Source organism: Hordeum vulgare, chromosome 6H, assembly GCF_904849725.1.
Source record: "Hordeum vulgare subsp. vulgare chromosome 6H, MorexV3_pseudomolecules_assembly, whole genome shotgun sequence".
NCBI lineage: Eukaryota > Viridiplantae > Streptophyta > Magnoliopsida > Poales > Poaceae > Hordeum > Hordeum vulgare.
Genome location: NC_058523.1, coordinates 12883509 through 12899071, shown reverse-complemented (window position 1 = coordinate 12899071; position 15563 = coordinate 12883509). Strand labels below are relative to the sequence as shown.

At 46.2% G+C, this 15563-nt stretch overlaps 2 protein-coding genes across 2 annotated transcripts; one reads left to right on the top strand and one right to left on the bottom strand.

Moving 5' to 3' along the window:
- Nucleotides 1-4643: 4643 nt before the first annotated feature.
- Nucleotides 4644-6553, top strand: LOC123402644 (high-affinity nitrate transporter 2.1-like). The gene has a single exon (XM_045096575.1). The coding sequence runs from the start codon at nt 4753-4755 to the stop codon at nt 6280-6282; it is 1530 nt and encodes a 509-aa protein (XP_044952510.1). The 5' UTR covers nt 4644-4752; the 3' UTR covers nt 6283-6553.
- A 5184-nt stretch (nt 6554-11737) lies between these two features.
- Nucleotides 11738-13566, bottom strand: LOC123405196 (high-affinity nitrate transporter 2.1-like). The gene has a single exon (XM_045098981.1). It carries the CDS (start codon nt 13485-13487, stop codon nt 11964-11966), a length of 1524 nt encoding a protein of 507 aa, XP_044954916.1. The 5' UTR covers nt 13488-13566; the 3' UTR covers nt 11738-11963.
- Between the last annotated feature and the right edge of the window lie 1997 nt (nt 13567-15563).

Below are 15563 nucleotides of genomic sequence, written 5' to 3'. Positions count from 1 at the left end.
AGCAAAACAAAATGTGGATTGTAGCAAAAATAATTCGGTGAACTCGGGTTGCAACTCTGACGACGTGTATGCAATTTTTTTAGTGAACGGTTGCATCAAAAAAAAAATACTGGTTGTAGCAAAAATTAACACGGTTGTAGCAAAAATCAAAACGCCGGTTGTGGCAAAGAAATTTAACGAACTTGAGTTGCAACCAAACGTGGATGAAACTTTTTTAATGAACAAATTGTAACAAATGAAAAAGACTTGTAGCAAATTTAACCGTGGTTGTAGCAAATCTGGACTAAAAAATATTGCAACAACCACCGCGCGGGCCGCGCGTGACCGGGTGAACGGTTGGGCGCGTCGGCTGAAAGCGTTTCCCTTTTGGATTTGGCTTCTGGCCTATACCATCATATGACAATATCGATTCATAATCAACATGCTGAAGCCAAAGGGCCCTATTTCAAGGGAGCATCTTTGCATATAGAAGGAGCCTTGGGTGCACCCCACCCTGCTCCCGTGACAGGGGCGACTAGGGTTCCGCCCTTCCCCTCCCGCCGCTGCCGCCCTCCCCCCCGCCATCCCCCGCGCTGCGGCCCCTCTCCCACTGCCGACAGCCGCCGGTCCGGCTCCCCCGCCCCCGTCCCCCTCCTCCCCCTCCCGGATCCGCCCTCGTGTCCTCCTCGAGAGGTGGCCGGGGCGACGCTCGAGTTCCTCTTAGCGGGTGTTCTCCTCCTTCGTCTCCCCCCTCCCGCTACCGCAGGCCCGGGTGGTGTCGGTGGTGGTGGGCCCTCCTTCCCCCCGCGCGCGTTCCCCCTTCTCGGGGCAGGGTACAACGGTGGCACAGCTCGCCTTAGCTGCGGCCCGGCGACCCGGTGTTGGTGGCCGGCGGCGGGTGAGGTGGCGGCGCTGCTCTGTGGCGGCAGGGAGGCGTGGTGGCCGGCAGCACGCCCCGGACCCAGATCTGGGCCATGCGGGGCCCATCTGGGTCCTAGCGGGCCGGCACCCGGCATGGCTGTGTTTTCTTCTGTGTGGTGATGAGGAGGAGCAAATTGGACGGGGGGCGGCGTCGCCGACGTTGTGCCTCTTGCAGTGCGATGACGGGAGCTTTACGGGGGGGGGGGGGGGAGGGAGGAGGGGGTTCAAGGCCGGGCCTGTGTGCCCACGGGCTTGGTATGCTCCTGATATTGCGTCCGGTCGGCTACCGTCGTTGACGGTGGAGGTTGAGCCCTCCCGCGTGCCAACGGTGCTGCTGCTCCTAGTCCTGGCTCCTCTTTATCGCTGTGCAGGTCTCTCCTTACGGTGCCGTGGTGAGACGGTGTAGGGGCCTCACGACCGTGTTGGTGCAGGGTGTGGGTCGGTTTGGTGGCAGGCTCTGGAGCGTCCGAGGTGCAGGTTGGGATCGGGGGAAACCCCCGTCGGCCCGGACGACACTGACGCGGTGACGCCTGTGGGTGTCGTCGATCCTTCCTGGAGGGCGTCGGGGCTACCCTTCCTCGCGCCTCGTCGCGTATCGGGGGAAACCCTTGGCAGCAGCGTCGTCATCGTCGCATTCCTTCTTGGAGGTGTTGATGGGTACCGACGCTTTGGAGTCCTGGAGCTTGGTGGGAGACTCTTGGTGGGTGAAGCGGTCGCGAGTCTTTTGCGTTTTTTGTCGATCTGCCGGTGTGGCATTTGTTTCTTTTGTATTTTCTTTTTCATTTCTTTTGGGCGTGGCTATGCTGTTACCTTCCACCACCTATCGTCGGATGTAATGACTGATTGCTTTGTAATACAAAGCAGGGGGGAATTCTTTTTCGTCGAAGGGCCCTATTTATGAGCTTTTTTGGCTTTTAAGTCAAAGTGGAACAGCTGCAAAAGCTAAAGCATAAGCCCAAACAAACAAGGCCTAAAGAGGTGAATTTAGCTTCATAGGTAAGGGAAGTCGAACCAAGCACTATAATTCAGGGTTTAGGATTGACTTTCTTCCAAAGACACAATTAGACACCTGTGTGCTGATAAACTCCAAAAGTCTACTAGGTGAGAAAAGGTAAAAAACATAAACGAGGATACTTGCTAAACAGGCTTGCCTTTATCAGGACTGTTCTCCCACCATAGGGCAATAGTTTCCCCTCCATCCAGTTATATATTTCAGTAAGCATTTTATCTACTATAGACTGTAGGTCTTCTCTTCTAAGCCTATCATGGTGCAAAGGCTCCTAGATATTTGTATACTCGTTCAGCTACCTGAATCATTCATATGCTTATGTCTTATCATAGAAGCAGGGCCGGCAGCCCTGATAAGTCCAAAGAGCCGGATTGCATCTTCTGTGATGAGCATGATTGTCTGTCTCCTTGTGAAATTTCAACTTAGCAAACCAGTGAAACAAGAAACTGCATATATATGTTAATAATATAAACCAGCTCAATTATAGGCATGTGTTTACTGGAGTGCTGGAGTAGCTAGCTAGCTACGTAGATTAATTATGCTAGAAAGTAGTAGTGAGCAAGTATGACGCTAACAGCTTGGAAGACCGACTTATATACGAGGGTTAACTGGCACCGTTGATCGTGAAGAATAACCTGTAAATTAAGACGATGGGGACATGACATGGACATTCTTGTGTGAATGCCATATTTGACATGAATGTGTTGTGTAGCTAGCTACCTCTTGGGTATACGGTGTCCTCAAGAGGCCATTAAATTAATAAAGTTAACCCCATGAGATGATCCATGGATGTTGGATCTTTAATTAGATTAGATGCCTGTCTAATTAACTGCCGTCACACGCACGCACACGTAGGGTTTGGAAGAAACAGGAAGCCATATATAGCTACCCCCAAATTAATGAAGATGATGTGAATGTCATGCCGACTAGTTTACATAAGTTATCACTACTTGACACAGAAAGATGCAATGGTTGTGTGCAACAATCAATGAAGTGTTCAGGATGTTTATTTTTCCAAAACAATTTGTCAGAAAGATTTGATTGATCTATGCAAGAGTATCTCAGAAAAAGTCATACCAATGCATCCCCAAGGCTGTCGTGCCCGTTGGATCGCTGCAAAAGATAGCAGCTCATGGCCAAGCTCGATCGGAGAGGTTGGTGGAAGCAAGGAGTCTAAGGCATGGCGGTTGCCCTTTCTCTTTCCCAACCCATCTCCAAGGAGCCCCAAGAGATGTAATGCGTCATCATTGCCACCTTGGCGTGTTTGGACGATTTACTTCATCATCCTAGTAACACTCTTCATCTAGCTTCGTCTCCCTTGCCAGCGCGACCACACCTTCCTCACAGATTACACCACGACGCATGCTAGCGCTAAGACATGATTGTTTGTGTGCTCGATCTCCCCCAAGATCAAGGGCACCCTTTTGCACATGATTGAAAAAATACTCCCTCTATGCAAAAATAATTATAGTTGAAGAGAGCCGGACTGGTTTTTTCCAACTACAATTATTTTGATGAGGAGCAAGTATATGTTTGCACACAACGCCGGGACACGAGTTCTTGGGCAAAAGATTAAGAAATGTTCGTTCCAAATTAAATTCTCACACAAAAATATGCAGCAAAAAATGGACAAAAAGTCATTTTTTACTACATAAGCAAAAACAAGGTGCATAAAACATAGGAAAAGATTTCAATCTTTTTATCTAGGCCATTCCAACCCTCCATCTAGGCCGACAGAGGTAAAGATTTTGCCATACATCTTTTTTTTTTGAGAAGGAGGAAGCGAGCCCCTGCCATATATCTTCTTGAAGGGGTGAAGTAATTTCTCCATATAGTTGAATCGCAAAACTGTTCATGATTCAAATAGATTCGCCGCAAATTGAACAACCATCCACGATTCAAATATATCAGCTCGAAATTCAGTTCTACACACACATACGACATTTTTTACGGCCAGGCAGAATTCACCATTTTACCCAAGCAAAATTTCCATGCAGACCCAAACCTGACCCAAATTTTGCCAATCGAATTCCGCCAAAATCTGGTTGCCTTCTACTTTACCCAAATCACTTCATATAACCATGTGAACAGTATCACACATTAATTACGCCAAATCAAGAAGGTGATCGAGCCTGGTTTCTTCCCAGCTGACAGCAGCCAAGTGCCCAAGTGGGCACACAAAAGATCAAGCTCAGCATCATATGCATCATCCCTGAACCGGCATCCAAGTCAATGAACGCTGGATCCACGCGTCGAGCCACGCGCTGATCCTTGGCTGATCCCATGGGATAACCACCCGTGTGAGGCCCCCCAAAAGGCACAAGCAGGAGATGCGGCGGCGAGGATCTAGCCTAGCTTCCCTTAACAATCGGTTAATTAACCTTTTGCTCCTCCAGATTCAACGCTCTCCAAAGGTGGGGGCCAGATTAAGCCGAAACAGGCGCGATTAACCAACTCGGTTCCCTCCCTTAATTGCTTAATTAAACGTGAATGATTCCGTGGGGTGCAATGCATGAGTAGTTTATTGAATCTGCTCTGCCTGTAATTGCTTTTTCTACAATGCCCAAAGGCCAGGTTGCTGGTTAACCTATAGCTGTGAAACTGGCTAGAATCTTCAGGAATCGAGTAAGATGAGATCCCAATGTCAACTCTGCTTACCCCCCCCCCCCCCCCCCTCCTTCTGCTAGCTGCATGCGAGCCCGGCTTGGTTATAAATACCTTGCGGATCCCAGATCCAAAGCATAAACACCATCGCCATTGCAAGCTCCATCTGAGAGCAGCAGCAACCACCATTAGAGACACACTTAGTTGCCAGTGCGACTAAGCTAGCTAGCTCGAGGAAGATGGAGGTGGAGTCGAGCTCGCATGGCGCCGGCGACGAGGCTGCGAGCAAGTTCTCGCTGCCCGTGGACTCGGAGCACAAGGCCAAGTCCATCAGGCTCTTCTCCTTCGCCAACCCCCACATGCGCACCTTCCACCTCTCCTGGATCTCCTTCTTCACCTGCTTCGTCTCCACCTTCGCTGCCGCGCCCCTCGTCCCTATCATCCGCGACAACCTAAACCTCGCCAAGGCCGACATCGGCAACGCCGGTGTGGCGTCCGTGTCCGGGTCTATCTTCTCGAGGCTCGCCATGGGGGCCATCTGCGATCTCCTTGGCCCTCGATATGGCTGCGCCTTCCTCGTCATGCTCGCAGCACCCACCGTCTTCTGCATGTCCCTCATCGATGATGCGGCGGGCTACATCACGGTCCGCTTCCTCATCGGCTTCTCCCTCGCGACGTTTGTGTCGTGCCAGTATTGGATGAGCACCATGTTCAACAGCAAGATTATCGGAACCGTCAACGGCCTGGCGGCCGGATGGGGCAACATGGGTGGTGGTGCCACCCAGCTCATTATGCCACTCGTCTTCCACGCCATCCAGAAGTGTGGTGCCACGCCCTTCGTCGCATGGCGCATCGCCTACTTCGTGCCAGGAATGATGCACGTGGTGATGGGCTTGCTCGTGCTCACCATGGGACAGGATCTCCCCGATGGTAACCTTGCAAGCCTCCAGAAGAAGGGGGAGATGGCCAAGGACAAGTTCTCCAAGGTTGTGTGGGGTGCTGTTACAAACTACCGTACATGGATCTTCGTTCTTCTTTACGGATACTGCATGGGTGTTGAGCTCACCACCGACAACGTCATCGCCGAGTACTACTTCGACCACTTTCACCTTGACCTTCGAACATCCGGCACCATTGCCGCCTGTTTTGGCATGGCCAACATCGTTGCTCGGCCTGCGGGTGGCTACCTCTCCGACCTCGGTGCCCGCTACTTCGGCATGCGTGCCCGCCTCTGGAACATCTGGATCCTCCAGACCGCTGGTGGCGCTTTCTGCCTCTGGCTCGGCCGTGCGAAAGCCCTCCCCGAATCCATCACTGCCATGGTCCTCTTCTCCATCTGCGCTCAGGCAGCGTGTGGTGCAGTCTTTGGTGTCATCCCCTTCGTCTCCCGCCGCTCCCTCGGCATCATTTCGGGCTTGAGTGGGGCCGGTGGGAACTTTGGCGCCGGGCTGACACAATTGCTCTTCTTCACTTCATCGAAGTATGGCACCGGCAGGGGGCTCGAGTACATGGGTATCATGATCATGGCCTGCACGCTCCCTGTGGCGCTCGTGCACTTCCCACAGTGGGGTTCCATGCTCTTGCCGCCAAACGCCAACGCCACCGAGGAGGAGTTCTATGCCGCCGAATGGAGCGAGGAGGAGAAGAAGAAGGGTCTCCATATCCCTGGCCAAAAGTTTGCCGAGAATTCCCGCTCGGAGCGTGGCAGGCACAACGTCATCCTTGCCACAGCCGCCACACCCCCCAACAACACTCCCCAACACGCATAAGACTTGAGCTTTTCTTTACCTGTGTACACGTACAGTGCGCGTATTATATACACATCGATCGTGTATATACGCCTGGAATCCGCAAGCAGTATGTTTTTTGAATGTTTTCCATTTCCGTAAGTATATATGGTACTGAATTTTCTATGTACGCGCGGGAAATGCGTGGATGCATGTGCATGTGCACTGCATGCGAGCGAGGGTGTTTATGTACGTGTCCACTTGGGACGTCGGTTCCAAAGTTGAATGAACATGTTTTGGATCTGTTTTGACATTGCACTTGTGTACCTCCGGTTCTTCATCTACCGACAAATGTGGAAACAATTGGGGAGTATAAAGACCTTTGAGTGAAATGGAAGTAAAGATCTGCTGTATTTTTTTTGTTCCAAGTGTTCAAGTATGCTTGCTATTTTAGCATACAATGAATGGATCTTAAAACGAAACTAGTCAACAACAAGTGCATTGCAGTAGTAAAAACTTCAACCAAATGATTTAGTACATGGTAAATTATAAAGATGTTTGGTTGTGTGTACTGCAGGATATAAGTTCATGATGCAAGTAACTCAGTGTATACTTAAGGTGGATGTCTCAGTGTAAGATTATTCTTGTACTATTTCTGCACCTTCAAAATTTCTTGAAAAGTTTGAAGATGTGCAAAACTTTGGTCAAATATACCCTGCAGAAAATCACCTTATATAGTAAATAGTGTTATAGCAACTTGCCATGTTTGTACAAGACAAATTTAACCACCGTTTTGCAAGATAACTGTATTTTTCGTCCCTCGACTTATCGTATAGCGTATCTTTTGTCCCTCAAGCATTTTTCTGGTGAGAATTTCACCATCAATTATCAATGTCGGTTATTTTTCTTGACAACGATGAGCCTACTTGGAACGTTTTAGGTGGTATTGACCACATATGACAACCACCGGACACCTCAATAATTTCTCGATTTTTTTTGACTCCCCAATATAATTGATTCTTGGAGATCATTTACTCTGAAAACATGGAGAAACAAAAATCCTAGGTGATCCTACTGTCGTTGCCAATTGCCAAGTTACCCTCCACACACAGCTTCTGGAAAAATTCAGAGAACGGGTGCACTGATACGGGCCCTCTGGTCATGCCCTTATATATGCCTTTTGGTTCATTCTAAAATTCTGCTTCAATGTTTTATTTTTTTACTTGTTTGAGAAAATAGCTGAAAATTGACATATCACTGAAAGTACATTGCATTTTAGCATTTATTATTAGTTGGCTAGTACTTAAAATCATCAATAATTGTGAGTATATTAGGAAAGTAGGAAATTAAACTTCAAAATGAATAGATGCATATTCAACATATCATGCCTCAGCCTAGATTTGTTAGCTTATTCAACATATCATCCCTCACCTCCATGGACTTTGATTTATATTGAGAGATGTTGGTGGTATTCGGCACCTTTGTATCTTGCCTTGCGCGCACGCACGTGTGTGTGTGTGTGTGGTGTGCGACATGGCGTGTTGTTTGCGCATGTTTTTATATTGATCGTTGCTTTATCTATAAAGCGCGGTGAATGTATTTTTCTGTTGTTATCTCTGTTCATTGCCACAATGGCAGTGCTTCAACATAGTTTAGGGCATTATGTCAATTCTGGCCCAAAACAGTGTTGAATATTAAGTGTTAATTTGAAAAGAGTACAATACACTGGATGTCCTAAAAGTATTCCAAGTGTGTCAAGTAGGTCCTAAAAGTTTGAAACCGTTCACCGCGGGTCCTAAATGTGTGTAAATCATTCACTACAAGTCCTAAAAGTATTCCAAGTATGCCAAGTACTCCCTCCGTTCCTAAATATAAGTCTTTTAAGAGATTTCACTAGGAGACTACATACGTAGCAAAATGAATGAATCTATATTCTAAATTATGTTCATATACATCCGTATGAAGTCTTTTATTGGAACCTCTAAAAAGACTTATATTTAGGAACGGAGGGAGTAGATCCTAAAAGTCACGGGTAAAATACACATATAGGACCCGCGGTGAACGACTTCAAACTTTTAGGACCTACTTGACACACTTGAAATACTTTTAGGACCTCCGGTGTATTTTACTCATTTGAAAAAAAAAATGTTTTAGAGGGGCTATGGCACATGTTGGCCATAACTAAGCTAATTCCATTTCATTTCACCTCTTCCCAAGACTACATATTTTTTCTTGTTATGATTCCTCGTCGGTGAGCAATCACCACAAGGCGATGGCCCATGGTGATGTTAGGAATGAAGTACAAATATGTTGGATTGTGCTCCGATGGAAAATTGACAGACATGTGACAACACCAAAAACATTCGACGGATCGATGTGTGTACATTCTCCCAGGGTTTCCTTTAATTTACATGATAGTAATAGGAAAGTCATAGGAAATGATATGTCAATTCCTCTAAAAAATACAGCTTGGTCTATAGGATAGGATTTTCCACTAGTTCTGAGCTAATGTGTATTTCTTTCAAATGTGAAGAGAATTCACTCATACTTACCAAAGGGCTTTTAAAAAAAAAAAATCTATAGGGACCCTACAATATAGAGTTCACATTAAATTAATGTAAACCAAAGAAGGCCTAACAATCACTTTTTTGCCAACACAATCGATTTACTTGAACCTCCATGAAATAAATACGTGGTAGCGGAGCCTGAAACAACTCTCTGGTTGCCCGCGCATATGCAACACCCTTTGTAGATGCGACAAAAGGGGCGGAGTCCGGTGTCCACCTATATGTTCTTCGCCCGGTGGCCCGCGCGTGTGCCACTCCCTCCTCTTTCTTTCTCCTGTGAACTTTCATGGACCAACCCACTATGCTCTCTTTCTTTCTCTCCCTTGTAAAATTTAGAATTTAGAAGTTTGAATTATGTAAAAGTTTGAAATATATGAAAGTGAAATTATACAAATATTTGAATTTCATTTATTTTTTATTTTTTAAAAAACTTCAAAATTTCTGAAACATTGCCATTTATGAAAGTTGGTGCTAGAAGAAAGTTACCAAGATGCGAAGTTTATGACTTACCAAAATGGAAAATGCACCTGGCCCAAAAATGCCACCCAGGTCCTTTCTCCCTAACGGGTGACCACCACCAATTAGCACATCCCCTACTAAATGAGTTATGTTCGGGTGGGACTAGACAAATACAATTTATATGGATCACATGTACGTGCTGGAAATATCAGCCTTATCTGGATCAGCATACGGCTGAACCGTACAGGAAACGTATACGTACATGAAAATAAAGTTGGCTAGCTAATCAAGCTATGCTTGACGTACCAGGATTAAATAGCTTGTTCCATGCATATATTTGGCAAGCTAGTTGGCGTTTGACATTGCCGACAGACATACATTTCTCTGCAGATCAGATCACATTGGCATGCAGGCCGGCTCTGTCGGAGCTTATCATGTTATCCTGCCAGTTCATGTGCATATCCGACCAGCGTTTACAAATATATTGTTGTATGGCCAAAGTCCACGGACCTTATCCTCCAGTGACTAGGCTCCATACGCCCAAAGTCCATGGAGCTAACACATAATCTTTGTGTGCATATATTATCATGACACCATATACAACACACCATAGGTAAATTGTATGAACTTTTGGAGCTATATGAAACGATGGAAACTTTCTCACAGAACATGATGCGAATCATATGATCATATCCTATATACATGAAGAAAATCCTATTGACCGCAATCATACATACATGTAAATCAAACAATCCACATAAATAAAATCCACAAATGTCGGAATATCCGGAATTCCTGTGAAAATAATATGCTCAGACATGCCCTTAAACTTTCCAATTGATACTTGACTAAACATTTTGCTCTTTTCTGAGAAAGTTGACTCTGGGTTGGATTATATATATATATATATATATATATATATATATATATATGTGTGTGTGTGTGTGTGTGTGTGTGTGCACACGAAAGTTTCTGTTCTGGGCTAGAGTGGAAAAATTATGGTCAACTGCATAAATGCCAACAATCAATAAATCAATTCTCTTGGAAAATAATAAACTCTAGTTTCTTGTAGTGACTCAGCATCGTCCATTGCAGTTAGTCAACAACTACACAATATAGTTAATACTGCCACTACTACAAGTGTCAACTACAAGAACCAATCAAACAAATATTTTGGCTTTCTAGACAGCAAGGATACACGTGTGGTAGATACCCCAATGTTCATGGAAGTGTCATTCATTAAACAAGTAAAGGTACAACTCAGGTACTTATTGAGCTGATCAATCCATGGAGAATGGCTTATCACCACCTACAAACGACATTTCAATATAAAACTTTGGACTCTTGGGCATTGCCTGATCCAATGTCAACTTAGAGAGTGTAATCGATAGATAAGATATGCAAGCTCATGTGTGAAATTATTTGCCATTGTGACCTTCTTTTAGATAACTGAGTCCCCATCTCTTTAGTTAATTAGAGTAGGAACGAGACACGTAACAAAAGCTAGAGTTGAAATGAAGATTAAATAATTTGTCAAACTCAAAAGGAGTGTGAGGTACCCATAAACTTATAATTGCGATCGGAGCCGAGTAAGCGAGAGGGACCTAGGTAGATATATATACTTAGCAGCGCCGAGTCAAAATTGCCCCATTGCTCAGTCCGATATGATTTTGAGTCCTGAATGTTTTTAATGTTTTTTTTAGTCCTGAATGGTTAGTATGCCCCAGAAACCAAATCTGAGAAAAAAGTTACAGTTTCTTATATATACCTGTTAAAAAAAGGAATTTACTCTGTATCTAAATATCAGTATGCTCTCTTTACATGCTTCATTACCATTTTTTCTTATAACTCTACACTTTCTTACGCCATAAATATTGCACTAAAAATCAAGGTCAATGACTACATTCTGTGAATATTAGATGTCTTCCAGGACTCCCAGTTATTGAAGGGGAACATGGATGAACAAAGTGAGGTTTGGACATAGATGCAGAAATTCCAGGTACCATAAAAGCTTGTCCAAACCTTCGAACACTATATAAGGTGAAACTGAAACTTCCATTGTAAAAATGGTAGTTGAAATTCAATTAAAAACCAACTGAAGGCTTGAACTTCGTTGAAGTTTTGAATCTCATTTATAAAGGTTAATTCAAATCTCACCCACATGTTCCGTACTTCCGCCATGACCTCTCAATCAGAATACCTCAACTCTTTCAAAAATTAATTAGCTAGTTGTAAATATGAAATTTCTAGTCATGGGTATGCTACTATTTATTTGGAAGGTGGGTGAGAGGGGAAGTGTTGTTCCCAAAAGAAACCTTTTTTTAATGCGAAACCTCAAATTTGAATGAAACATTTTTTTTCCAAGGCAGGTGCTAACTTAGGTTCACGATTTGGGTATACTATTAGCACCTTAATTAGGAAATTGATAACTCATGTATAGAGACAATTAACTGAGAACTTGCCAGTAGAGGTATACAAGAGACAGAATCTCAAAGCTGTTGTAAATTCAGAGCACAGGTACCCTCGCATGCGTGCATGCACAGACCAAACATTTCGTGCGTAAGAAACGCATTACACAGGCCTACACTACAAATGTAAATTCATACGCCTTATTACAGCCGATGTTGCAGGCGTATATATATACGAACGTGCACTGTAGTTCAGTACTTGTACATAGGTATGAAAAACAATCCAGTCTCATACGTGCTGGGGCGTATTGTTGGGTGGTGTGGCGGACGTGGCAAGGATGACGTTGCGCCTACCGCGCTCCGAGCGGGAATTCTCAGCAAATTTTTGGCCGGCGATATGGAGACCCTTGGCTTTCTCCTCTTCGGACCACTCCGAGGCGTAGTACTCCTCCTCCGTGGCGTCGGCGCTGGCAGGGAAGAACATGGATCCCCATTGTGGGAAGTGCACAAGAGCGACGGGCAGCGTGCATGCCATGATCATGATGCCCATGTACTCGAGACCCCTACCAGTGGAGTATTGCGATGACGTGAAGAAGAGAAGCTGTGTGAGCCCTGCGCCCACGTTTCCACCAGCACCGGTCAACCCGGAAATGATGCCAAGGGAACGCCTGGAGACGAAGGGTGCGACACCAAAGATAGCACCACACGCAGCCTGGGCGCAGATGGAGAAGAGGACCATGGCGGTCACTGAGGCGGGGAGGGCTGATGCACGACCGAGCCAGATGCAGAAAGCGCCACCAGCGGTTTGGAGGATCCAGATATTCCAGAGGCGAGCACGCATGCCGAAATAACGGGCACCAAGGTCAGAGAGATAGCCGCCCGCAGGACGTGCGACGATGTTGGCCATGCCGAAGCAGGCAGCGATGGTACCGGCGGCACGGAGGTCTAGGTGGAAGTGGTCGAAGTAGTACTCGGCAATGACATTGTCGGTGGTGAGCTCGACACCCATGCAGTAGCCATAGAGGAGGACAAAGATCCATGTCCGGTAGTTGGTAACGGCGCCCCAAAGGACCTTGGAGAACTTGTCCTTGGCCATGTCTCCCTTCTTCTGGAGGCTTGCGAGGTTCCCATCAGGGAGATCTTGCCCCATGGTGAGTACCAACAAGCCCATCACGATGTGCATCATTCCGGGCACGAAGTAAGCAATACGCCACGCTACGAAGGGCGTGGCACCACACTTCTGGATTGCATGGAAGACGAGCGGCATGATGAGCTGCGTGGCGCCACCACCCATGTTGCCCCATCCAGCAGCGAGGCCGTTGACTGTGCCGATGATCTTGCTATTAAACATGGTGCTCATCCAATATTGGCATGACACGAAGGTAGCAAGCGAGAAGCCAATGAGAAAGCGGACGGCGATGTACCCTGAGGCATCATCGATAACGGCCATGCAGAAAACGGTCGGTGCCGAGAGCATGACGAGGAATGCACATCCATACCGCGGCCCGAGGAGATCGCAGATGGCACCCATGGCAAGCCTGGAGAAGATGGACCCAGAAACGGATGCCACACCGGCATTGCCGATGTCGGCCTTGGCAAGGTTGAGGTTATCACGAATGATGGGGACAAGGGGCGCTGCGGCGAAGGTGGAGACGAAGCAAGTGAAGAAGGAGATCCACGAGAGATGGAAGGTGCGCATGTGGGGGTTGGCGAAGGAGAAGAGCCTGAAGGACTTGGCCTTGTGCTCGGAGTCTACCGGCAGCGTGAACTTGCTCGCGGCAGTGTCGCCATGGGCGCCCGCCTCGACCTCCATCTTTGCCAACAACTAGAAGCAGCTAATGGTGGCTGTTGCTGCTGCTCTTGAGCTTGGCTTGCAATGTAGTAACGGTGATGTAGTATGGCTTATGCTTTGAATCTTGCACCGGTTTGGTATTTATAGCGAGACGCGCCCGCATGCATTTGCTATAGCAGAGTTGACACTGGGATGGAATAAACACGCCACATCTCTTAGCTGTTGGTTAAGTGCAATTAGCATTGCCTACCAAGGAAAGAATGCATTATTGCATCCGACGGAATCACGGCAGCAGCAGCAGGAGCTGGGATTAAACAACGCACTAATCTCGTCGCCGCGCGCATCTCCGCGGCCTCACCCCGTGGGATCGGCCAAGGATCAGAATATGCAACGTCACACGATGCATGTCCAGAATCGAATTCCTTCCTGCACACAAAGAACCGAACTGCTTACACAAAGGAAAAGTTTTACCTTCTCCCAATGTGCTAGAAAAAGACATGGTACGATGTTTATTCGCTTTCGCTTTCGCTTTCTTGTTGGCTATGCAGTGAACGAAATACCGTCTAACAGTGTCATCAAGTATCCTAATCAAGGACAGTATAATATACTCCTAATCTTCAAGGCAAGACAGCCTGGTCGGCAGATGTTGCCTTACTGAATGCAATGAGCATGCAACGGTTTCAGCTTGCTGCGTACTTGCAACTCTTGCAGCGATCCAACGGACAGCTAGCCACGACGGCGACGGCGACGGCGACGGCGTACGCGCATCACACACACACAGTCCATTCGCTGACTTTGCAAACTGGCCGCTCTGGGTTGGAAAGTGTATGTCAAACCTGACACTGACAGCATGCAAGGGGACGGATAATGACCTCATGTATCTTTAGTTATTTTTTACCTTGACAGAATAGCTAATTTGCACTGACGATATTAAGTAATCTCTGCAGTTCACGAAAAAAAACAATTCTTGCATCACTAATTTTGCCTATGTTCACAATGGACTCTCAGAAAGGGTGGAAGACCATTGCACGCATGGGAAACTGCGGCGCTCTGTAGAGTGTAGGGGCGTCTATTCATGGTTTTGGGGTGAAACTCCAATTCATCCTTGGTTACTTTGTATGTTTTTCTGGCTTCCAATTTCCACATAATTACATATTAACAAAAAAAATCCACATAAGTACCTACAATTTTGCTCTTGGCAAAGATGGCTACATGCATTTTGATAGTCATTATATTTTTGTATTGTACCCTGGTTTTGTTCAGCTTAATGCGTTTGACTTTCTTTTTTGAAATTATGCTTGAATCGATGCATGGGGGTGGGGGGTGGGTGGGGGGCATCAATCCTACTCTAACTGGGAAAAATGGCCTCGAGATATCCTACTACTGGGAAGGTAGTGAGGCTAATTCACTCCGATGAGAGAGTAGATGTACAGTCCTACCAACTGAGTTTATTTCCATATGGATTCGAATATTATTTTCTATCTATTATATGATATCAGGCCTCCCCGAGAAAATCCATTTAACTTGTCATGCTGCAAATGTAATTACGATTTCAAACTAGGCATCTTCAAAAGTCATTTTGGGCATCCGGAATTCACAGTTTAATTTTCCCTTCCAATATTTCAATCATTTTCCGTTAAATGTATCACTTTTGCTTCGGTACACCCCCTCCCTCACAAAACGTAGAAGGGGAAACATATACCCACCTCGTATTGTACACTATTGTACACTACAGGCAGCCATACGTATACCCACCTCGTATTGCACATGTACGACAGCCTGTAGTGTACAATAAAAGGTGGGTATACATTCTCCTTCGTACGTTTTGTTTCGGGGGGGGGGGGGGGGAGGGTGTACCAAAGCACACCTTGTTATGTATAACATTAGAGCTCTAATAGGGAGGGAATGTTTCCTTCCTGGTGTCCCTACGCGAAAGATTGTTCGCTCTGGGAGGCCCATTCGAGGGGGCGATGCCTCTAAAGAGTGTTCCCTTAAAAAAAGACTCTCAAGAACGTTTCAAGAATTGTCATGCTATAAGAGAGAGATTTTCGATTCTATAACAGATAGATTAGCCATGCTAAGAAGAAATAGTTGTCA

What these genes read in the sequence shown, in the direction of transcription:
- LOC123402644 (XM_045096575.1), top strand. Translation starts at nt 4,753, where the DNA reads ATGGAGGTGGAGTCGAGCTCGCATGGCGCCGGCGACGAGGCTGCGAGC.
- LOC123405196 (XM_045098981.1), bottom strand. Translation starts at nt 13,487, where the DNA reads ATGGAGGTCGAGGCGGGCGCCCATGGCGACACTGCCGCGAGCAAGTTC.